The following is a 24,162-nucleotide window of genomic DNA, read 5'->3' on the forward strand; positions in this document are numbered from 1 at the left end:
GCGCTGTAGGAACATGCGCTTTCGTGCCAGTAGCTTTTCAGTAGCTTTTCTCTCGAGTTCGCGACCCGTTGTTTACTCGCCAGATCTCTTGGCTGTCAGCGGAAAAATAACATGTAAAAGTTCACTGAACGACACGATCGTTCCTTAAACCATCGACTCACTCCGACTCGTGGCTCGATCAATTTACCGACAAACGTTAATCACTTTTCGGAAAGGTTCGTCGTCTGTCAGTTTCTGCTCCTTCCCCTTTAAATTCTTTCAGCTCGTGTTTCACATATTTTGTGGTTTTCCATTTGCACACGTCACGCGCCTCAACCCTTTTATATCTTTGTTATCGAAAATACCTGTTTTGTTTGAATACACACAAAGAATTGGTTTATAATTTATTCTTCTCTCAAGTGTTATTCTTAGCATATTCTGTAAGTCTCGATCAGTCATGAAAGTCCACTGTCAAATTTCAGATAATTGATAGGAAACATGAGGGTTTTTTGAATATAGTATTGTGAACATCAATTTATTTCTGAAATACTGTTACACAGACTCTGCAAACACTGATGTTACATTTGTTTAGGGTATAATAGTGAAATGTTTGAACAGTTAGCACAGATTCATACAATAGTTTTGTACTTTTGATCTGTGTATGTTTTTTACGTAGAGAAATAATAAAATAATACTAAAAATAATATAACAATGATATAAAATAATAATTAATATTTTATTTACCGACTCTAACTCGATACTTTGTGTATAGTTTAGTGAAAAATTCCTTTTTGTGCGAATAACTTATCCAAACAGCTACTATTATCATTATTACATTTTTATTTAAATAATTAGTGAGTAAAACGACGGTAAATTAAAAGTATACATAAATAAAAAAGATTTTTTTCTATCCGCTTAAACATAAACAATTTAATTTCGATACTGATAACTGCAACGAATTGATATTCATTTTGTATCAGTTTTATTTCGAAGAACTTCTTGTTTTGGATAAAAATTAATTTTTTACAAACAAAGAATGCGGAGAACCTTCGTGGACGTACTGAAACAAATTCGAATAATTCATGAACGGAATATGCTCAGAATTTTGTAATTAACATGTTTAATAATATCTCACCTGTTTCTCTTTCATGTTATTTAATAATTATTATTTAATATTGATGCCTTTGTAATTATAATTATTTAATATTGAATATTGGTTATTTTATAATTATAGTTATTTAATAACGATTATCTTCTGTTTACGCGAACTTGATTATTAAATATTCTCTAAATAAGAGTTAAAAATACTAAAGTAAACAACTGTGAAGACGTTAAGAGTGAATAAATAGCCATCAAAATAACCATCGAGAATAAATATAATAGCTAACAGTAACTTGCTGTTTAATGTAGCATTTATAAAATTTTAAATCATAGTCTATTTGTTTTCCTCAGATGTCGTCGCACAAGCTGAATTGTGTTTGGATCAAGATTATTTTCGTTGTTTGTGCATCGAGTATGATAGAGTGCTACAACGTGCCATGCTCGTTCAATTCAATGTGCATGTGTTGGGTACAAGACGATCAAGATTTCACGAAAATGGATATCAGCTGTATGGGGACACCGTTCGCCAGATTTCCCGGTAGGCACACTACCATATTTTACAAATAGACTGCTTCTGTTCTACGTCGATTACAAGAAACAGAAGCTGCTTAGACAATTCTCTAAATAATATTGATAAGTTACAAATAATGCAATCGTATTCTTAGAATCGCCTGAGACTTCCACTGTTTCATGTTTCACCTGTTCACTGTTGGGTTAAACTTCACCTTACGGGACCAAAAGTTTTCGACTTTTAAAAATATAATCCTGCAGATTTTTTACCAGAAAATGCCAAAAATTCAAGTTTTAATGTTAAGAGTTCTTCTGTTCAAAAGTTATGCGTGTTTAAAGCTGAGCGATTTTAAGCGTTTTTAGCGGCGCACTTACCTGTTAAAGTCGCTCAACTTTACACACGCATAACTTCTGAACCAGTGCATTCTTACCATTAAAACTAGGATTTTCGGCATATTCTGGTCAAAAGCTGCAGATCCACAAATGTTTGGTCCGGCAAGGTGAAGGTTTGGTCTTGTTAATGCTTGGTAGTTCTAGTGTTACGAACAATGAAGCATTACCGGATTGATTCTTGCAAGTAGAATTTGTTGATGCCTTTACTGTGATAACAGATGTCACCGTGAGTTATGTGGCTCAGCTGGATGTAGTCGGTTCGGGATTGCAATCGCTGGACAACGATGCACTCTCCGGCACAGAGGACGTTGAGGCTCTGGGATTGATGAGCAATCGGCTGTCGAATATCGGTGAAAAATCTCTCTCGTAAGTCGGGGTAATCCTTAAAGTCGCATATTTGTTATTATATGTCTTTTATATTACTAGGTGCTTGTATAAGTTTCGGCCGTTCACTAATAGAAAATAATATATTGATATTCTTCAATTCTTTTAATCTTTCCACTGTTGTACATTGTATCTACTCATTCCCGTCACAATTTCATTAAACCCGCAGTTTACTTATGAATACCAACCGTTCATAGATTAATGCAAAAGTAAAATTTATTAGCGTATTAAATGTAATAATAATAGCAACAAATTTTATACACTTTCTAATTTTGTATACGCAATTTAATACATTATTTATTTATTTAATTAAATAGTTAAGTGATTATTTTCATGGATTATTTAACATCTATGTATATCATACTAAGAATTGGTAATTATTTCAGAATTTAATTAATCGCCATATATCGAATACAACAGCAATTATAAAATTCAATTATAATGATTAAAATTTAATATTTCATGCAGTTTGTAATCAAATATTCGACGATTTTAATTCAGTCTTGAATAAAACTGGAAAAGAAATTATACCAAGCACAAAAAATGGCCCTTCTCCGTTCTTCGTCTGACCTTTAAACTTTCTGCGAATACGCATTTGAGGAAACCATCTGTCTAGGTAGCGTCCTTCTCATGTCAGATAGAGGATTTACATTCGAATGCTGGAGAATAATTAAATGCAAACTTAATGACTAGAAAGCAGTGATTTATGTTGGTTAGCTCAGTATTAATACCACATCGATTATATTCTATAGTAGTTGATATACATTCTTTACGTCGCTAGTTAAAGGCATTCAACAGAGAAAAACTATAATTATTTCCCTTAATGTCTAAAAGTACAATTAACCAGAGCCATTAATTAATTTGTACACCTAATAAATTTAGCATACCCCCTTTAGATAGGAAGTTTCATTAAAGTACAATTACGAAAAAGTCACGCGCATCACCTGACGAATCTTTCGACACTGGTTCATATTTAAATCTTCCTCGACTATTTGGACCAATTAGCTCTGTTTCCTTTTGTAGTGTATGACCTACGTGTATCACATAACAGAAAACTTTAAGAAGACGACCCTATCGTGTAAACACGAAAATGCTGTCTTCGAGGCATAGAAATACTTTCGTTTGTGACTGCAATAACCTTCAGGACACCTCACATTGATCTAGCTCCTTGATTCCGTCCGTAGAAAGATTTATGTTTCTTTCTTTTCGAAGATAAAAAGACATTCACACCTGCACCGGCTCTGTTATTAGAGGTATTGCGGATAGTTTGCGTTCGTTGGATCTCAGTTACAATGCCCTGGAGGACGTACCTTTCAAGGCCTTTCGCGAGCTTCGGAAATTAGATTGGCTGAACATGCATAGGTGAGTACACGTTGATTGAATAAGATGGTAAATAAAACAGATAAATACCCGTATAGTAAAGGCCCGTTCCTCGGAGGGGCTCCGTTGGGCGTGGCTAGTGCCAGCACCACCACGCCCTAGTTCCCTTCGACGAATCGGGCTTGCGCTTAGGCTTGACTCTGTGTGGACCCCGCCTTTTGGGGCGGAGTCTCTTAGCCTCGGCCCGAGGGGCGCGGCCTTGGGGGCTTCCCTTTCGTCCCTGGGGCACGCGTACCAAGTTGGCTACGCAAGGGTTAACGTGTCTCTAGAATAGAGTCTCTACAATAACCGCTACCACGGAAAATGCAAATCTTTCATGGCGGAATGTTCGCTTGCAGCAACCACGTGACATCCCTGGACGGCGATTGGGGCCACACGAAGGATACGCTAACGAACGTGTTCTTCGGGGACAATTCGATCATCGAAATACCAAAAATCTTCTCGACGTTCAAGGCTCTGGTCTGGCTGAATCTGGACAACAACAACATCGAGGATCTTTCGACAGACAGTTTGCCGCCGAATATGCACACGCTCAGCTTGAACAGCAACATATTGAAGCACTTCCCGTCATCATTGAAAACCTTGAAGGATCTCACGTGGCTGTACCTAAGGGGCAACGACATGAAAAGCCTCGAGTTCTCCGATTTCGAGAGCTCAAGCTTGGAGCTGGTGGACGTCAGCGAGAATTGCATCGAATGGGTTCGCATGGTTAGCTCGACGAATCGAACCTTGAGGATCAAAGACTTCAACCTGGACAGCAACAAGCTGTCGTCCCTACCTGCTGGGATTTTTGACAACATCGACATAAAGAGGATCCATCTGTCTTCGAACTCGATCAAGAACGTCGACGACGACGCTTTCCGAGGACTCGAGGATACGCTGGAGTACTTGAATCTGGAAAACAATGACCTGCCGAATGTTCCTCCTGCTGTTAGCCAGCTAAGGAAGTTGTCATACTTGTATCTTGCCAATAATGACATCAGAAACATCTCCGGCGACGCGTTCCAAGAATTCGCGGAAAATTTGCGAGCCCTTTCGCTCGCCACCAACAGCTTGGACACGGTCCCAGTTTTGGCTCTCAGCAGGTAGTTTTATTACTTGAGAAGTATAATGCAAAAGTGGTGTCAGTCAGTATCTGTTTCTTTGGTTTAACACCACCTCTTAAGGGAGTTTAACCGTCACTAAATAAAAGAACTTTAAAAAGTAAACCGAGTTTACTCGAATAGCGTTTCACCTCGGAGCGTGACGGATCAGATTCACTCACTGCATTTTAACGTGGCTTGCATGAAACCAACGTAACGTTCTTCCTACTTTACGTCATATACTAGTTTTAAAAATAAATAATTTTTAATACATTGTACCTGGGACTCGATTTTAATTCTACGTTTCTGCTATTCGTTGAGACAGATGCCAGAGGCTACTGCACTTAAATCTTGGTTACAACAAGATCTCTCATGTACAACCTGGCGATTTCGAGTGGGCGGAAGACCTTGAAATTCTGTTACTTAGGAATAATGTCTTGACGAAATTGAGCAAGGAAACTTTCAAAGGAGCGAGTAAGTATTCAATTAAAATTATTATATATTCGAAACGGTTTGATTGTTTTTTAGTTAGTCTGATTTTTAATAGAAAAGTTGCAGGGTGAGTCACCTAACGTTTGTACCTCACATATCTTCGTTATTTTTTTAAAGATACGTTAAATGTCTTGAGGATGGAGTTGAATGATTTAATGGAGCTCACATGACGCCATAAAAATTATTGTTTTTATGTAATATTTTTGAAGATGTCTCAACATCACCTTCATTTTTTGAATTGATATGTGGCAAGCATTTCGAACATTTATGAAATACAGGTTCTCTGCTCTCATATTTTAGATCTTATACGTTTCCTCTGCCTATGACCTTGAATGACCTTCAGCAATTATAATCGCTGAAATTGTAATGAAAGGAACTACCGTCGTAGGTGTTTAAAAAAGGGTGAATTCATTTTTATAAAAATTGAGGTGATCTTGATTTAAAGAAAAATGACATAAAAACAATAATTTTTATGACATTGTGTTAGCCCCATTAAACCGTTCAACTATTGTCCTCAAGATTGTTAAAAGATGTATTAAAAACCATGTTCTTTTCACGATCATGTAGACAAGAAAGATGTCTTACAGTTTATTCAATGCTCTAAATGCATGAAAATTCGCAATTTAATAACAATTCATCTGGGAACGGTGATTTCAGGTAACTTGAAGGAGCTCAGCTTGTCCTTCAACCACCTGACGGAGCTGGACGACGACTGTTTCGTCGGCTTCGAGGACAGTCTCAACATTCTCGAGTTAAGTTTCGCCTTCGCTACCGACGTCTTCCCTCAAAGAGCGCTCCGGCCGCTTTCGAGTCTTCTCTGGTTGGTGCTCGACAACAACAATTTCCAGACCATAGAGGCTACCGCATTTTATTCCTTCCAAGAGCTACGGTACATCAACTTAGAGTCGAATCGGCTGCACTATCTGCCGGAACGAATATTCCTATCGAGCGTTCATCCTGAGTTGAGGGACGTCAAGCTCGGTTACAATTTCCTGGAGGCCATACCAGAGTTCAGTTTCCATAATCTGACGGAATTGAAATCGTTAGATCTAACTGGGAATCGGATAAAGGTCCTCGCGTCGGAGTCCATCGTCGACTGCCCGAAGTTGGTCACGATATCGTTGGCCTACAACAGGATCTTCAAAATGGAGAGGAACGCGTTCTACGGTTTGCCGAGTTTGCGCTTCCTGCATTTGGAGTTTAACAAATTGACCAGCTTGGATTTGGAAGCGATCTCGGAGATCGGAGGACCGGATTTTGCTCTGAACGTTTCTTATAACGCGATCTCGCTGATCCATTCCGCTGGATCGATGAACAACCTGACGAGATTAGACTTGAGCTTCAATAATATCAGCCACTTGCCTGCAGACACGTTCACCAGCACGCCGGATTTGAAACATTTGGATCTTGGAAACAACTTGCTGGCCACTCTTGAGGCAGGTAGGAGGCGATAACAGAGGAAATGTACCTAAATTGCTCCACCGTTCGAGAAATGTCCTCTTTTTGCACATTGGAGAAATAGTAATTGATGTGTGCACAATCAATAGTATGTGATATTCCAAAATCATATAAGGAAATTTATAATAGAGAAGATAGAAATTAATGGGAACGAGCTATAAAAGATGAAATTAATTCTCTTTTGATTAATGAAACATGGACTTTAGTGCCAAAGCCTAAAAACAAAAATATTGTAGACTGTAAATGGGTATTTGTGATAAAAATGATGAATTTCGAAACCCATTAAAATATAAAGCTTGACTAGTTGCAAAAGGTTTTAGCCAAGAATATTTGGTAGATTATAATGAAACTTTTGCACCGGTTGCAAGGATTTCTAGTTTCAGATTCATAATTGCTTATGCTAATCAATTTAATTTATTAATCCATTAGTTTGAATCTAAATTTAGTAAAGCTGGGGTCTCCCAAGCGCGTGTGGACGCAGCGTTTCGCGATCCCGAAGCCTCTTACACTTCATTCGTCAAACTTCTACATATAGATAACTTCAACAAGTTATCGCTTGGAGTATGGACACAATATAGGCGCATTTCCCCTACCAGCTAAAACTGTTCTGCAGTTCCCTTGCACCCTAATGGAAATCGTTTTTTCAGTTATTGCAATATTCTAGGTACCTTCGAACTGAGCTACTTGGAAACGCTGAATTTGCAAGACAATAAGCTGGACAGCTTGAAGAGACAAGCGTTCCACGGTCTAGTGCTGCTGCAGCAGCTGGACCTAAGCAACAATCAGATCAGCCAGCTGTCTACAGAGCAGTTCCGAAATCTGAAGAACCTGCGAATATTGAACCTGTCGAACAACAGACTGAGATCCTTGCCCAGGGACATTTTCAAGGGAACGAAATTGGAAATTCTAGATTTGAGTTACAACAAATTCACCGTAGTCCCATCGTCGTCTTTCTTCGAGGTTGGCTACACCTTGCGAGACCTCAATTTAGCGGACAACTATGTGGATCATCTTGATTCGACTGCTTTCCCGACCTCGCAAATGGTCTCCCTAAATTTGGCGCATAACAGGTTGACGATCCTGCCGGACAATTCGTTCGTCTCTCTCGGAAATCTGCTCAGATTAAACGTATCCCACAGCGTCCTCCAGGCGAACTTCAAGGAGCTCTTTCATTATCTTCCTAGCCTGAGACAACTTTTTATGGTGAACTGTGGCTTCAGGGAGATCCCTGTTCTTCCACTGACAAATCTGAATGTTCTGGATATGTCCCTGAATCATATAGACTCGACCACCGACAAACAGTTCCAGTTTCTGAAGGATTTGAGGGTTCTTCTGCTGCCAAACAATTCGCTCACCTCTATGCCCAATGTGAAATTGAATCTCTTGAGGGAGCTCGAAGTTTCTGGGAACCCGATAGAGGTAAGATTCGAGAAGTACAGTAGTGCCCTGATATTTGTACAGTGAAGCCAAGCATTTGAACACTAGGCTGAACTTCACTTTAGGGGACCAACATTTTTTAACTCTTCTTATATAATCCACAAAATGACAAAACGACTTGAAGTCGTTCAAGTTTAAACAAGGATAACTTTTGAACCACTCTGAATTCCTAATAAAATAAAAATCCTATGGATTATATTAAACAGGATTATATTAAAAAGATGTTAATAAATACGCGATTCTCGAAAAACTGTCAATATTTAAGCAATGATAACTTCGTGAAGAAAGGTCGCAGGACAATAAATTTGGACTCGATCGTTTTAAAGCTAGAAATCTCTAGTCTCATAATCCATCGTTCATTCTATTCTAAGATTTTTTGTCATAATGTAGCGAGCAAGCAATTGAAGACGCGTTTTTTAAATTGAAAATACTGTACATTCAAACATCTGTGGAAACTATAAAAATATTTCTTCTCGATTGAAATCGCCACGGATTTCAAGATTGAAGCTTCTTCTTTGCAACGACACCTTAAAAATTCATTTTAGGAACTGACGAAGGAGAGTTTCATGGGTTATCCGAGGCTGGAGTATCTGAAGCTGACGAACTTGAACAGAACCAGATCAGTTGACAAAGATTGCCTGCGTGTCTTGAAATACCTGAAGCACCTACGCATTCAAACCTGGCCCGAAGCGGAGGGCTTTCATCTTCGCCACTTGCTAACCGGATTGCCATTGAGAACTGTCGAAATACAAGTTACGGAACACCTCTTGAAACATCAAATACAGAACGTTTTCACGAAGCAGCTCAGAGAACTGACTATTTCTGGCAGCGACCTCGAGGTGATCTCTTCGGAAGCGTTTTCTACCATCGAAGGTGGTGAATTGATACTGCGGATCAAGAACACCCGTGTCCGAAGACTACAGTCCGACATATTTCTTTCTTTGACCAAAAGATTGTCTCAGCTGACGTTAGACTTACGGAACAATCATATAAACGAGCTCAGCCCGTCGATCATCTACGGAAATCTATCGTGGGAAAGCGTTGGAACCAATATGGTTGCTGGTAAGAATTAGTTGGTCGTGCTGCGTTTACCTTTTGACTTATTTCGTTCGGTCGATCATTATATTTAACTCTGGGTGAAAATTCACCCATTCTTTTAACTCATTTCAATTCATTCTTTCAATTAAATTCAATTTCTTTTCTTACAATTGTATCCCTGGTTAAAACTCAACTATTCCCTTTTTCAAGTTTTTTCATTATCAAAGTGATTTTATTTATTTTATTTATATAATCATTTCTATCGGCTTCCTCAATAGCTACACATATAAACTCCATCTTGCTAAGGAATGAAGCATTAAAAGAAAGAAGCTTTTTTTTTACATAGTTTGGTAGACACAATAATGCTACACAACTTTCGTTGCAACTATTTTTCGATATCATTTGTTGTTCCTGAGATATATTTCAGGAAAAAGAAAATATTGACATTTTTCAGGAGGATTGCAAGTGTCAGGAAATCCTCTCGAATGCGACTGCGAGATAGCTTGGCTCAGTTTATGGTTACGAAGATGGCTCCGAGAATCCCGACAGATCCACACTGCTTCCCAATCGGATGCTAGACAACTGAGAATGATTGCTGGGAGAGCAGTCTGCACAGAGACGACGCCATCCTATTCGTCTGACAAGGTCTTGCTAACATTGGGAACACCTCACACTGCCTGCCAAGCTTCCGCCCTTAGCTCCGGCAACTACGAAAGACTTGCCACAACTTGGTTAGCTATAGTCGATATTATTCTTCTAACGGTAATAGTCAAATGAATTTGGTACTTGTCGAGCTAGCTCCCCTAAGCGTCTAGAAAGATTATATCATATCATAAGATCATATCAAAACATCGTGTCATATCACCAGACTGCGGATTTCAAATTTTTTTACTTTTTCTATTTAATCCTGTAGATTTTGGCGAGAAGATGGAAAAATCCGTATTTCAATGTTAGGAATTCACTGGTTTGAAAAGTTATACGTCTATACAGTTGGTATGCACTCGAACATCGTCCAATGAACGTAGCCGCGAGAAGAACCAGTGAATTACTTGGATTTTTGGCATTTTCTCGACAAAATCTACAGGATTATATTTAGAAAAGGTCCAAAACTTTTGGTCCCGTAAGGTATATCCCAAAAGTGAACAGGTGAAACACGAAACAGCAAAAACATTAGACAATTCTAAGAATATAAGTATATTATTTGCGACTTATTGATTTTATTAAGAGAAAACAGAATTGCCTAAGCAGCTTCTCTTTCTTGTAATCGATGCACAACATTTTTACTTTGCATAACGATCCGCAGTCTGCACTGTCGACGCAGTGGAGAAAGTTCTCAAACAAGACATGACGAAACGAAGACATGTTTCAAGCTGTATTCGTCTTTTAATTAAGCTAACACAAAACACTGTTTTTATCATCACAGCGGAAGATTTAAGCGACTTACTTTAGCCAAGATATCCTGTATACGTGTACATAGTACATACATATTTTGTAAAGTAGTTAATTTTGTTTACTTACCGATATCTCGCTGCGTTCCGAGATGGTGTACCACAGGTCTACAAACATTTTGGAGAGCATCGCACCGTTACAATAAGCAGTCGATAACTTTTCATTCAAGCTTTGTGTTATTATTATACAGAAAGGGTCCCGGTGAACAGAAACTTGTAAATCGAATGGTAATCCATTCCATGGTAATCCAATGGTGCCGTTGCGTTAGACAGAAATGAATGAACAAGGAATGTGTGGTTTTACTTAGATAACGACACGTTTAATACTGTTCGTATTGTTTTTCGTAGGGGATAACGTTTTTTACCGCAAAATTTTCTATCGAATTGTAATATAGATCAGCTTGACTTCGTCGTGGTATACAATACCATGTTAGGTACTAAATTTTGAGTGACTGTTAAACGATACATATCATATGATTTTCTTCTCGATTTCACATCGTCAATGGAAGAGAGAAAAAGAAAGAGAGAGAGAGATAGAGAGAAAGTGAATCGAAAATTTGGGCATTGCTTGCAAATATCGTACGATTGGTGGTGAGTCGATAGCTATACATATACGTATACATGATTTCTGTAGAACAATAGTTTCGCTTATTAAGGCTACGGCCGTATTACAAACGACTAAATTGGTAAAGTTAGTTACCGTACGACTACTCTCTAAACCGGTGTTCTAATCGAATTTGGAAAGAGATAGAGAAATAAGGACGAGCTTACACCGACACACGAATACAATGCGCCAGGTCTGAGCAACTTGCGGCTCGCGAGCCGCAGACGACTCGTCTCCCCACTCCTGAATCCTAACTAAGCTTCTGTGGAGCGTAGAAGGAGAGTGGGGAGGTCGCATCCTCGCAGTCACGCGAGGCAAAGCATGGAAGGGGAAATATGAAATAGCGGGGAGAAGTTGCCCGGGCCTGCGTTATGCACACTTGAGAACAATAAAATCGTGGTTTTTTATGTATCGTTATGAAAAGAATAAAATAAAAAGAGAGAACTAGTTAATGCTACGCGCGTCCGCTCACTTACTCTCGGCGATCGCGCGAACGATTCAACGAACGAGGATCAGAATTCAACTGTGGCTCCGTTCCATCGAAGAATTTCTTTTTATTTACATAGAAAATATTGGTCATGGTAGTTGGACAGAGAGTGCGTTGTTTCTTTTGTTTTTTATACAAATGACAGAAGAAGAGAGAACGCGGCCGTAACGAGGAAGGATCGTCGAATCGAAGGGAAACGGGGGACAAAATGAAAGAGAAAAACGCAAGAAATCGGAATCGGTGACGATCGAACAACTTTCGTTTAAATATTCGTCCGTGAATACTTTTAACGCCTCCATTCCCGACGCGTAGATTTTCGTGCTACAGCCGCGGCGAACATCGGAAGATCCCTTCTACTATTTCGTTCTTCTTTGCGATTTCTCTTCGCCGAATTTTCTCTACACTGGCGGCGCTTGAGTGTGCTGCAAGCAGCCCTCGACGTTCTCCGGCCAGTCGCACACGTTCTCGTTCGGGTTGAACACCAGGTTCACTGGACAGGGCATGTGGTGCTTCCTTTCACCCTCGCACATGTAATACATCGTGCAGTCGTTCTTATCCGGATGATAAGATATGTGGTTGTCTTCCTCGTCGCAGGTCACTTCGTTCGCTGCGAAAAAACGGTCTCTGTTATTCTCGTTTTCTATAATACGATTCCAGGCAACTTTATGAAGGTCATCTTCACTTCTAAATGTACAGGGTGAGTCATTTAACAGACAAAAGTTGTATGATTTCAAGGGGGACATAAAATGGTATCATTGATTTGATCTTGTATGGTCGTTTGAAAATGACGCGAACGTCATCTTCAATTTCATAAATAGAACTGCCTATTTTTTATTGCATATTCTTGTAGCTTGTGTTGAGAGCTTTCCAAAAAAGACTATAATGAAATATTTTCTCCTTAAATATTTTTCAAGTTATAAGGCTATAAATAGAAAGGGACACAAGATGTACCGCGTGAAGGTTGCACGGTCGGATTTACACCTGTTTGTGTGCGTGTGTGTCGATGAATCCACTGAGAAAAATTAACACGATTTGCAAAGTTGTTTCCGTAGGTTATGATAAAATGTGGTAAGGATTGTAACTGTCGCTTTCAAGCCTTATAACTTGAAAAATATTTAAGGAAACAATATTTTATTATAGTGTTCTTGGAAGTTCACAACATAAGCTAAAAGAATATGTAATAAAAAATAGGGAGTTCTATTTAAGAAATTGACAATGACCAAGGTCAAATCAATGAGGTCATTTTATGTCCCCCTTGAAACCATACAACTTTTGTCCGAAACATTTTTCTCCGAAATGCTTCATTTCCGAGATATAAGTCTGTTACATTTTAATTGACTCACCCTGTAATACAGGGCCTGTATAATTCAGATGAAAAACATGACAGACACTTGCAAAAAAAGGTGTAAGTTAACAAATTGGGAAAAATACTTACGGTCTTTGGTGGTGTACTTTCCATTCCTCAAGTTGCTTTCGTAAGGCCCGTCGTACTCCAGTTTCACTTTATAGTCCTGCAGTTCTTTCTTCATAGCTTTAATCAATGGGTATTTCCCGCCCCCGCATGATCCTCTGAAGTCGTCCATGTCCACTGACCATATCATTATACCCCCGAAACCTTCGTCTTTCAGCCATTGCATCTAAGATAATTGCAAATTGAATATTTATATTCTGTTCACGTAAAAAGAATTAGACTTTGAATTTTGAAGGCAAAATAAAAATTGTCTGTATCTATTGTACGAAACAGGAGGCAAATAGAAATTTTATTATCAATCATGATCACAGATGTATAAATAATGACTATGTAAAATACATTTCAATATTTATATAATGTAAAGAAGTATCTGTTTCGGCGTATATTAAAAGTAAACGATCAAGAAGAGCTAATAGAATTGGAAGAATTTTGTAATAATAGAATGAAATTATAAATATTCACTCCGATTGATAATTTAGGGTAGGAAGCTTTGTCAGTGACAATAAAAAGATTGTTTCACGAATCATTATTCAAACGAAGTACATATTGGGTTGGCAAATAAGTTCGTTCGGTTTTTGTGATTTATTCCACTGTAAAACACCGAACGAACTTATTTGCCAACCCAATACATAAATGGAAGTGTTAAAATTGTTCTCTAACAATAACTATTATATTTACCTTATTTATAAGGCTTCTTTCGTCGTCGAATCCGACCCACTGATCATCCTTGTACGCGAAAGGTACTTGTTGCTCACTGTCCCAGACTAGAGTGGTATTATCTTCGTTTAGGAAGCCACAAACCTACACATTCAAAGACATCGTTCTGAGCGCGACATTCCGATAACTTTTTAACAAGTTTATTGATAATTATTTATGCCGTGCCTCATAGTAGGAGAGGAATCCGGATTCGTTGGTGAAGTTTCCAGCCGTGCCACCACCGGAAGCTGGCGCTCCAATGTCGAACTTCTCTTTGTCCACTAATGTGAAGGACCTGCCATAAGTCGGCATACCGATCATTAACTTCTCTTTTGGAGCACCTTGTTTCACCCACTCTCTCGCGCTATAATCCTGTGACAGAAAGAAAACAATGAAAACAATTTATTTATGACAGAAGAATAAATAAATCGAGATATATAACAGATTCTCCTTCGCTACGTGCGACAGTAATTTATAACATTTTTATAACAAGCATACTATAAAAATTGTATTTTCTATTATCTCTCTTATTATGAATTTATAGTACATGTGTACAAGTTAGTAAAATAGGAGACATTCATATTCATATTAACAACAATTGATCAATTTCATTATTTTGTGTTTACACGAGTTTAGCTTTAAAGTTTTCTTTCCTAAGATTTTTATAAAATGATTCATAGAAATGAGAATTTCCACCTACCACTGTCAATTTCTTTTGATAACTGGTAGCACTTTCCAAAGGAAACAGCGGACTGTTATGGCCGACTTGTCTTTCCCATTGGCCGTGGAAGTCGTACGTCATAACATTGATGAAGTCCAGGTACTTCGATATTTCAGGTACGTCGTACCTGAAAGTCAGGAGAATTTGGTGTAGTAAACTCAAAATAGATAAAGTATCAAATTAATTAGACTGCTTCAAATGAGAATCGAGATTCTAAAACAATTTATTCTATTAAATCTTCATGCAAAATAAAAATTGTCTACGTAAATTACAACAAACTGGAGAACGAAATAGAAAACTATTTTCTTCTTTAATATATTCAACAGATTGAAAATGATGTATAACAGTATTTTAAAACATTTTTAATGGTTCTACTGTTTTAAATTACATCCACTCATTTTTGTCATAAGCGCAATAAAATCATACTCACCCAGCTGCGATAGCTTCGAAACTAGCAGGCACTGCCGCCGATAAAATTAATTTTGGTTGGCCAGAACTCTTCGCCTCACCCTCGAAGGCCAGTCTGAGTTCTTTCAAGAGATTTATATATGCTGCTCGATCATCTCCACCCCTAATGCATTTGGACAGAAATGATTTTAATACTGAATTTCAAAGAAACATAAAGTATTAATATTAATCCACAACGGATCTAATGAGGTCTTTCCAGGCACCCCATGAACCGTTTAAACAAATGCTAATATAATTGTGTTTACTATAAACAAAATTTCACTGATCACATTCGTTTCATTAATAAAGTTACATATTAACAAAAGTTTGAACGTTTCTTTGAACTTTTTTTTATTAAAGTCCGTATTACCATAAAAATCGGAGAAAATCTAAATATATTCAATATTGTTGTTATTGTAAAGAAAGATAGTTATAGTGTTAAAAGCTAAGAGTTTAGGTTGAAAGTTTTACCGTGGGTATTCCCAATCGACGTCCAGACCGTCGAATTTATATTCCCTCAAGAAATCGATTGCCTCGTACACAAACTGATTCATGCGGAAGGTGTTGCTGGTCAGCTCCTTGAACGGTGTTGATCCGAAAGCCCAACCACCAATCGCTAACAGTATCTGCAATGTAAATCGTCAATTACCTATCTATTTCCCATATATTTGAGTGACAGAATTATTTCTGTAAAAATTAACTGTTCCAGTGAGAGATCAAATCTTTATGCAATCGTGAAGAAATTGATTGGGTGAAATATAAAACAGTACTAGACTAGAAAAATTTAAGGACACTTTACCGTTGTTCTCAATGTAAAACAAAGTCATCAAGGGATGAAATCAATTTTCATTTTCTTCCTGCTTCCCACAATCAATGCAGAATATTTTTATTTTGCATGAAGATCCGCGGTATACTTGTGATACGTAAAACGCAAGAGAATTGAGAAAGTTAGTTAAAACCTTAACGTTTCAGTTTCCGTTTTGCCGAATAAATTACTTTGATTGTACCTAATTTTTGCGGACGCCGAGTGGACGGCGAAGGTACAATTAAGAGGTGGGTAGGTGTCGCGAAATCCCCGAGAGAGAAAGCGACAGAACATTGCGAGAGATTTTACCTTGATGTCCGGATTCTTATCGCGAAGAGCGATCAGCCGGTTGTACATCTCCGAATCTTTGTCGCTCTCCTCGACGAGCAAGTGATTCTTCAAGGTCGCGAACGCGTAGACTATATGGGTACAGAGTGTCGCATCGATGTCCTCTGGCATGAATCTTCCAGCTCCCGGCCTTCTGTGCGACCAATTCGTCAGGTAGCAGATCGACTGGGCTTCTCTTTCTGCGGAGAAAAAACAGGTTGGCTCACTCGAATATCAATGTCAGGTAATCTTACGCGGTCCGGTCTCATATTTCCCACCGATGCGCGGTGCGCCGTGTGATGTTTGAAAAACGCGAGACATCGTTCGGACGGTGTGATCCCGAAACAATCTAAACTAATTACGTAGTCATTACCCATAGCCACGCTCAAGTATTTACTCAGTTATCAATTACTAAATCACACCTGTAAAACATAGGAAGTTACTAGTCAATAATCAAAACTGTGATTGAGTTGTCCCAAAAGTTTCTTTCGGGATGTGTTAATATTGCTAAATAAATATTAGCTTGTCGCAAAAGTTGGCTTTCGATTCATGCACATAATGCAAATTCATGTTAGGAAGTACTAAAACATTAACATAAAGATTATCGCATTGTTCGGATTTATTTAGCAACATTAAAGGAACACATTCCGAAAGAAACTTTTGGGACAACCTAATACATACAGTGCTGTGAGCGTTCGTAAACTCAAGTACGTTTTCTGTATTCATTTTCCAATACTGTCAAAGTGTCAAGCAACCACTGATCATGCCTGTATACATATGTGGTAGAGCTCACCGTTCGGCGGAGTGTTGATGACAAGCTGCGTCGCAGGCTTCTGCACTTTTTTCGATTTGTTCAGAACATCCGATACCGATATCTTGTAGGGTTCCGGTTTCTTTTGGACGACCTCCGTGACCGTGGTAGCGACAGCGGTCCAATCGACGTCCTTCGCGTTCGGTCCTCTCGAAATTCCTAGCAATTCCTCCCTCATTGCTCCAATCAATGGGTATCTGACGTTCCCGCCGCAAACGGTCCCGTTAAAATCATCCATGTCCACCGTCCACACCATCGCGCCACCGTAGCCTTTGCTTTTCAACCAATCCATCTTCATGCGAATCGATTTCTCGTCGTCGAAGCCGACCCATTGATCGTGTTGCACTAAATATGGGACTTTCATCTCGTCGTCCCATACGTAGGCCGCGCCATTTTGGAGCATCTCGCAGATCTTCATTAACAAAAACATATATCTCCGTAACTGATAAAATTTTATCCCCATTACTGGGGAATCCCCCTCGGAACCACCCAAGCGAAGCAAAAGATTGCAACTTATTCATTTTTAACTTTTTTTATGGAACTTTTAACATCGTATTGTCTTGTTTTTTCCAATTAAAAGTCCCACTTTATTTTTCAATCGCTATTCTTCTCTACGTTCGGCACACTACGAAGAATGTAGTATGTACTGTGCGGAGCACGAGAGAAAACTAGCGGGAAGGGAACGGGGAAAGAAGCCTGACCATTCAGATTGCCTCTGCGTTCCTCTTGTCCCGTTCCCCTCCCGCTAGTTTTCTCTCGTGCTCTGGACAGTACCTCTACTAGAAACTGTCTCTCGGCAGAACAGAAAATGCGACAGTTACGGAGATACTACTGTATCAGTTGTACATATTAATCCATAGCTTTTTCTTCCTTTTTGCTTTTGTTCCGTCATAAAGGAAAATACATTTAACTTTTAAAAATAATCCTGAATATTTTCTATACACGCTTACTATACCTTAGAGGAAACTAATGATTTCAACTTATTTGAATTTATAATAACGTCACAATTGATTCATTGCAAGGGCTACCAGTTAATTTGTACGCCTAGCACATTCTTAAAAAGCAGGGATACATTTTCGTTTAACTGTCGATCTTCACAATGAATTTACACAATTTTTATCTTGCGTACAAATTTTGTCCAGTCTGTTTTCTGTAGATAATTGTACATTTACAGCCGTTTGTATTTTCCTGAGAAAATTTCCTAAGAACAACCAGGTGTACATAGTGATTTATGGACGGTAGTGTACATCCGCTGTGTCGTGAGTAGCCGCGCTGATTTTTAATTAACCCTCGGCTTTCTACGCCTGACTCCGCGCATGCACATCCGCCATAAAATATATACCTCGTTTCTTAAGTGCGGTTCTAAACTTGAAGATCGACGCGAGAACATTTTATTACTTGATCGTTGACGGAAAATAATAAACGAGAAGAGCCTTCAGAAATGAAAACCATTTAAATTAACGACTTAAGAAAAAGTAAATTATCTTAAGTTGGTTTAATTGGGTAGACCCCGAACAGTGCTAACCCAGGGCCCCCTTCACAGTCGAAAAAATAAAAACAAAAATATAAATAATTTAAATGAACAACTTGAGAAAAATGAATTATTATACAAAAATTGTTGGTACTTGAGTTAACACTAAACCTACCGAGCCTTAAAAGCAACTGGAACACGTTTCCCTTATAAAAATGACAAGATTAATTTTATTTGGACTTTGTGCGGCACCTATTGCAATGCGTGCTCTACTAAAGATATCTGCACAATCATTTCTTATGAAATCATTTTTATTATTTCAATAATTGTAAAATAAAAAGTCTGGAACCGGTCATTCTGACCGGTGGTAATTTTGGCGGGCCCCTAAGCGCAGTATTAGCCCAGGGCCTGAAAATTAGGGTCCCATGGAAATCATCGACACAGATTTCTCCGACGACATTTCATTAATTTTTTATTAATTAATTAATTAATTAACGTGGATTGAAGGAAAATCAGTGGAAGAACGAAATATGAAACCGTGTGTTCTTGAATTAATTAATTAATGAATAAAAAATTAATGAAATGTTGTCGGAGAAATCTGTGTCGATGATTTCCATGGGACCCGAAAATTAACGGTCCGCCGCAGTACGTAACGATGTTTGGTAACATTGAAAAAATCGTTTTGACATATTACGAAATAGAGTGCACGACGGAGGTGTTACGCGAGAAAGATTGACAAGTGTATGCGCATAAGTACCTCGTAATAGGCAAGAAAGCCGGACTCCTTGGTGTATTCGCCGGCCTTTCCACCGCCGCTAGCAGCCGAGTGAACACGGAAATTCGATGGATTCGACAACGTGAAGGATCGGCCGTAGGTAGGCATGCCAATTATCAATTTCTCTTTAGGGGCACCTAGTCGGACCCACATCGAAGCCGCGTTATCAACGCTAAGTTGCTTTTGCCATTCGGAGTCCAACGACGAGGCATACAATGGCGCATTGTGTCCCGTTTCTCTTTCCCATTTCCCGTGAAAGTCGTACGCCATCAAATTGATGAAGTCCAAGTAGCTAAACAAACGTGCGCGGTAATTATAAAACAGATTTCCACTGTGCGTGTCCTCAACCCTGGAGAGACACCTTCAGCAGAGTTCGGCAAAAATTTAATCAACGATTTGACGAATGAATTACTACTTCAACCGTTAATCGAAATTAACAATTAAACTCCTGCTTTAGTCGTTAGTTGCGGTGAACGGTTACATTCTTTTCAATTGTCATCGTCAATCGGATAGTTGATTATTGATTAACTGTATGAATCAAAACTGCATGCATACTGAAAAAAATGTGAACTGAGTTCTTGTTCAGATATACATATTTCTGTCAATTCTCCATCTCCGCTTTTTGTCTCTCTCCCTCCTTGTTACAATTTATGGATAGATTAATGATGGCGATTAATTTCAACAATTGACTAAATTAGTCTCGGATTATCGACGATTTCTTTTTTTAATCAACGATTGATGATTAACTTCATCAATCGATTGAATCAATCGTCGATTGTTCAATGTGATCAACTTTTTTTAATCGTACACATCAATCAATCAATCTTGATTAAAATTTTGATTGATTAATGCCCAACTCTGGACACAACACGTACTATTTTTACATGTATGTGTTGCAGAGGTTACTATGAACGGGATGTTAGTGTTCGCTTGTATGTAAATTTGTTAAAAATGACGATTTAAAAAATTCGGAGAATTTTGTCGCTGGGTTTTAGGTTCTGAATTAAAGTAGAACCTCAATTATTCGATTATTCGTGCATCTCTTCTGATGTCTCTAGCATGACAAAAGATTAAGGAACCCAACAGCAATTCATACAGAAGGTATACTGTAATCTATAATTAATGTTAACTGTACCTGGCAACAGCTGGAACGTCGTATCCACTCTTCACATTGTCAGGTCCAACTGGCACAGCAGCGGTCAGAAGCAGCCTCGGCATTTTCTTTTCTTGAGCTTCTGCTTCGAAAGCTTCTCGAAGTTCTATGAACAGAGTGTTTCAATTAAATCGTGAACAACTACAGTCTCGACATAGCAGTAATTATTGATTATGCCGTCTACGTTTTAACTTATTTCATTCGGTCGGCGATTTTATGGAACCCTCATACGTCTCTTGGAGTGAAAGTGCTCATTTTATTCTCTTAGGTCACGCCTGTCCAACTTCTTTTTCATCCCCACCATCGATCAGTCTGTTCCCCCACTACCTAGGGTAAACTGTACAATGATTGGCCCCCTAATCCAAAATCGTAGCAGAAATCTTTTTATCTTTTTTTGAAATGTTTAAACGAGCTTAACAATTTTTACCAGACGTAAATCTTTTATTATAAAATATATTCAGTGAATAACAATCGTAAGACAAATGGCACAGTAAGAAGTAAACGTTAAACAGACTATTCGTTTTATAATTAAACATATAAACTTAATACATCTGTAGTACAGTCTGAAATTAAGTTATAAAGCGATGGAGTGTACTTACTCGTAACGAAAATTTTAATAAAACACTATTTACACTGAACTGTGGTCATCCGTCGGTCTTACTGGATGTACCAGCGTTGCTGACAGTCATATGTGGAGCTCTTATGAAAACTTACAACGTTGCTTTGAAATGTATTGGGTTGGCAAATAAGAAGCAATATAAAATGATTTTCTATACCAGGAATTCTTAACTACTGCAGTGCCAACAATAGTACAGTTTACCCTAATAGTGTCACAGTAGTCGAATAGTGGGGGAACGTCACCTCCCACCTTACAGGAATGAAAAGGTGGGGGAACGGATCAAATTTGAGTTGGACAGGCCTGGCGTAAGTGTCAATTTGTGTCGCAGAATGTTTGGTTAATTGTTAGTTGTTTTCTTACTTACCTTTCAGTAGAAGGATATAGTTCTTCTTGTCATCTCCGCCCTTCGGATATTCCCAATCGATGTCAAGACCATCGAAATTTCGATCTCGTAAATACGGTATAGCGCTGTAGATGAAAGTTTGCCTGGCGTACCTTGTCGAAGACATGTCCTTGAACTTTTGAGTGCCGAACGACCAACCACCTGATAAACATTATACGCGGCGACTTTCTCATGTTTAATGTGTACAGAATCACGCACTTATATCAGTTGAAAAATATGATGAACCGAATTCTTTAATCGTAAGTGTAAAGAATATTTATTGGAAATACACGATGTCTTCTAAAGTTTCTCAACAACGATTAACGGAATATATTTTTTTCAGACGAAATTAATTAAATGAATGATTACGAATTCGAGCTCTTTCATTTGTTTAAAATACACGATGTCCTCTAAAGTTTCTCAACAACGATTAACGGAATATATATTTTTCAGATGAAATTAATGAAAAAATGAAGGATTATGAATTCCAGCTTTCTCATTTATTTAAAATTCACGATGTCTTTCGAAGTTTCTCAACAAACATTAACATAATAAATTTTTGTAAGATGAAATTAACGTATGCATACATATAATTATGAGTTATTCAAGACATTTATTTCTCGAAGGTAAGTATTGTATACATATAAATAAATAGGATAATTATAAGACTAATTTTTGTTTCAGTTTATGAAAATTTTTAAACAGCAATTCGAAAAGTTAGTAACTTTTTAACATACTATAATTAATTTTAATAGCAGAACTACCAAAAAAGTGTTTTAACTACAAGATAACATTTTATGAAAATTGTTGATTGGATGTTACATGTATCGTGTATTACATTAAATCTTTAAGCTATCGTATTCACTTATATAGTAATTTTTTAAATATTCAATTCCATTCGGTAAACATTTTACGCCAGTAGCTATTAATTAGTCTAAATAAACATATTGAGCTTGTTCAGCTTAAAACTATTTACTTCAAAATTGCTGTATAAATATTTGCTTTAGTACAAGCTTTAATTAACCAATAATAATTTTCAAATTACGTTTGTGTTTCAGCTATACTAGATGCACGAAAGTAGTGGAAATTAAAATGGTTTTAGAGACTCACCAATAGCGAGAAGTAATTTCAGGGACGGATTCGCCTTCTTCAGGTTACCTATTCTTTCGTAGAGCCCGACCTTTCCATCTTTCGTTTCGTCGTTCGATTCGAAGCTAGTTAATTTGTTCTTCTTCAGCCAACCGAACGCAAAAATGATGTGCGTACACAGATCGGGTTGAATATCCTCAGGTAAGAATTTTCCTATCTTCGTACGATACTGCGACCAGTTCGTATAGTAACATACGAGCTGCGGATATAACATTAAAATTACGTCAGAATTCCATGTGTTCAAAGTGGTCTAAAAGTAATTAGAATAACTCCCTTTCATTTTTTAAAAATATTCGCGTTTATTCCTTTATAAACAAAAATACACTTCTTCGAATTTTGAATGACCCGGTGACTTTTGGCTACCCTCTATGACATAATTTACGTTTTACAAATTGGAGCAATTATTCCTTGATTTATCATAGGGCTCAGAATTATTTACTCGTCTTTTTTAGAGCGCCCGAATATTAATTCGAGTGATGTATCTTATTAAATTGAAACTAATATTCTTATGTCTTAAATCATTTTAATATGGCCACTGCTTTAAATTGTGCATAGCCATTTTTATCATAAATGCATAAAATCCGCAGTCTAATTAATAGTTATTACTAGACTGCGGATTTTGTGCATTTATGATAAAAATGACTACGCACAATTTAAAGCAGCGGCCATATTAAAATGATTTAAGGACATAAGAGTATTAGTTTCAATTTAATAAGATGATTAAATGATGAAACAATTTTTTATTTGGCTCCTGAGCCTTGCAAATAATGTAAACATTTTTTGTGGTCAATATTATTGGAATACTATGTATATTACATGGTGAGAATCGTCACATCGAAAAGATTAGAAATATCTGTCACAAGTTCAAGGTCATACCTACCTTGTAGTCCTCCGACTTGCCGGTTTGAATTTCATTTTTCTTATTTTTGTTGTTGATCCGATTTCTCGAGACTTTGAATCTGTTCACACTGGCGGAGACTTCTTGATCGTTCGAACTTGACGAGCTGCTACTACTACTACTCGTTGTTGGCCTCCGAAATCGTTTTCTTGCGCCTGTATACATCGAACATTATTTCTCTTTATTTTCGTTCATTCCGACGAGCTTTAAAGAAAAATTTCATATCCATAAAATGAAAAAAATCATGTAGAATGGAAATATTCTATGTCGGAAGGAATGTTTAATTTCATTTCGAGTTCAAATAGCTCCGAGTGCAAATGGTTAAATAATTTTCTATTTAAAACGTCCTTTACAAAACGTATTATGATATTTGATAGAATAAATAATGAGAGTAACACTATTTTACTTATTGCAACAAAGTGAACCGTGGTCGCACTTTCCATTCCATTTCACAACAAAAGCGTTTCGTATTCAGTTAGGTGTATTGATACGCAAATGTAATAATAAATAACCATGTGCAATATGTTTGCACATACCTGTACCACATACATGTACAGTTACTCGAATTAATATTCGGACGCTCTAAAAAAGACGATAACTTGTAAAGTATTGTACTATACGATTTGAACTTTTTTTGGAAGCTA

General features: G+C 37.7%; 2 protein-coding genes across 4 annotated transcripts in view; one reads left to right on the forward strand and one right to left on the reverse strand.

Annotated features, from left to right (window-relative positions):
• On the forward strand, window positions 1–11,980 carry LOC143209346 (uncharacterized). 3 transcript variants are annotated; one of them, XM_076424834.1, is made up of 10 exons: window positions 1–215; window positions 1,432–1,618; window positions 2,202–2,349; window positions 3,619–3,729; window positions 4,086–4,832; window positions 5,155–5,303; window positions 5,979–6,761; window positions 7,444–8,198; window positions 8,762–9,278; window positions 9,709–11,980. In XM_076424834.1, the coding sequence occupies exons 2-10, from the start codon at window positions 1,432–1,434 to the stop codon at window positions 10,029–10,031; spliced, it is 3,720 nt and encodes a 1,239-aa protein (XP_076280949.1). In that variant the 5' UTR covers window positions 1–215; the 3' UTR covers window positions 10,032–11,980. The 3 variants fall into 3 exon arrangements, with proteins under 3 accessions (XP_076280949.1, XP_076280950.1, XP_076280951.1); XM_076424835.1 differs by lacking the exon at window positions 1–215 and adding an exon at window positions 258–419; XM_076424836.1 differs by lacking the exons at window positions 1–215; window positions 1,432–1,618 and having other exon boundaries at window positions 1,625–2,349; window positions 3,580–3,729.
• Cht7 (chitinase 7) overlaps window positions 11,841–24,162 on the reverse strand; it is a 46,556-nt gene continuing 34,234 nt past the window's right edge. Inside the window, exons 3-16 of the mRNA XM_076424838.1 lie at window positions 23,501–23,673; window positions 22,582–22,819; window positions 21,454–21,633; window positions 20,453–20,576; window positions 19,300–19,609; window positions 17,054–17,483; window positions 16,243–16,460; window positions 15,600–15,754; window positions 15,112–15,252; window positions 14,661–14,808; window positions 14,147–14,332; window positions 13,943–14,065; window positions 13,229–13,430; window positions 11,841–12,400 (exon numbers count right to left, since the gene is read on the reverse strand). Coding sequence (XP_076280953.1) covers window positions 12,192–12,400; window positions 13,229–13,430; window positions 13,943–14,065; window positions 14,147–14,332; window positions 14,661–14,808; window positions 15,112–15,252; window positions 15,600–15,754; window positions 16,243–16,460; window positions 17,054–17,483; window positions 19,300–19,609; window positions 20,453–20,576; window positions 21,454–21,633; window positions 22,582–22,819; window positions 23,501–23,673 — 2,837 coding nt within the window. The 3' untranslated portion in view covers window positions 11,841–12,191. The remainder of the gene's footprint in view (window positions 12,401–13,228; window positions 13,431–13,942; window positions 14,066–14,146; window positions 14,333–14,660; window positions 14,809–15,111; window positions 15,253–15,599; window positions 15,755–16,242; window positions 16,461–17,053; window positions 17,484–19,299; window positions 19,610–20,452; window positions 20,577–21,453; window positions 21,634–22,581; window positions 22,820–23,500; window positions 23,674–24,162) is intronic.

This window comes from Lasioglossum baleicum, chromosome 6 (assembly GCF_051020765.1).
Source record: "Lasioglossum baleicum chromosome 6, iyLasBale1, whole genome shotgun sequence".
Taxonomy (NCBI): domain Eukaryota; kingdom Metazoa; phylum Arthropoda; class Insecta; order Hymenoptera; family Halictidae; genus Lasioglossum; species Lasioglossum baleicum.

Excerpts from the sequence above, each read along its gene's own strand:
- LOC143209346 (XM_076424834.1), top strand. The coding sequence starts at position 1,432 with ATGTCGTCGCACAAGCTGAATTGTGTTTGGATCAAGATTATTTTCGTT. Across the intron at positions 5,304-5,978 it reads GGAAACTTTCAAAGGAGCGA|GTAACTTGAAGGAGCTCAGC; the intron begins GTAAGTATTCAA and ends CGGTGATTTCAG. Across the intron at positions 9,279-9,708 it reads TGGAACCAATATGGTTGCTG|GAGGATTGCAAGTGTCAGGA; the intron begins GTAAGAATTAGT and ends GACATTTTTCAG.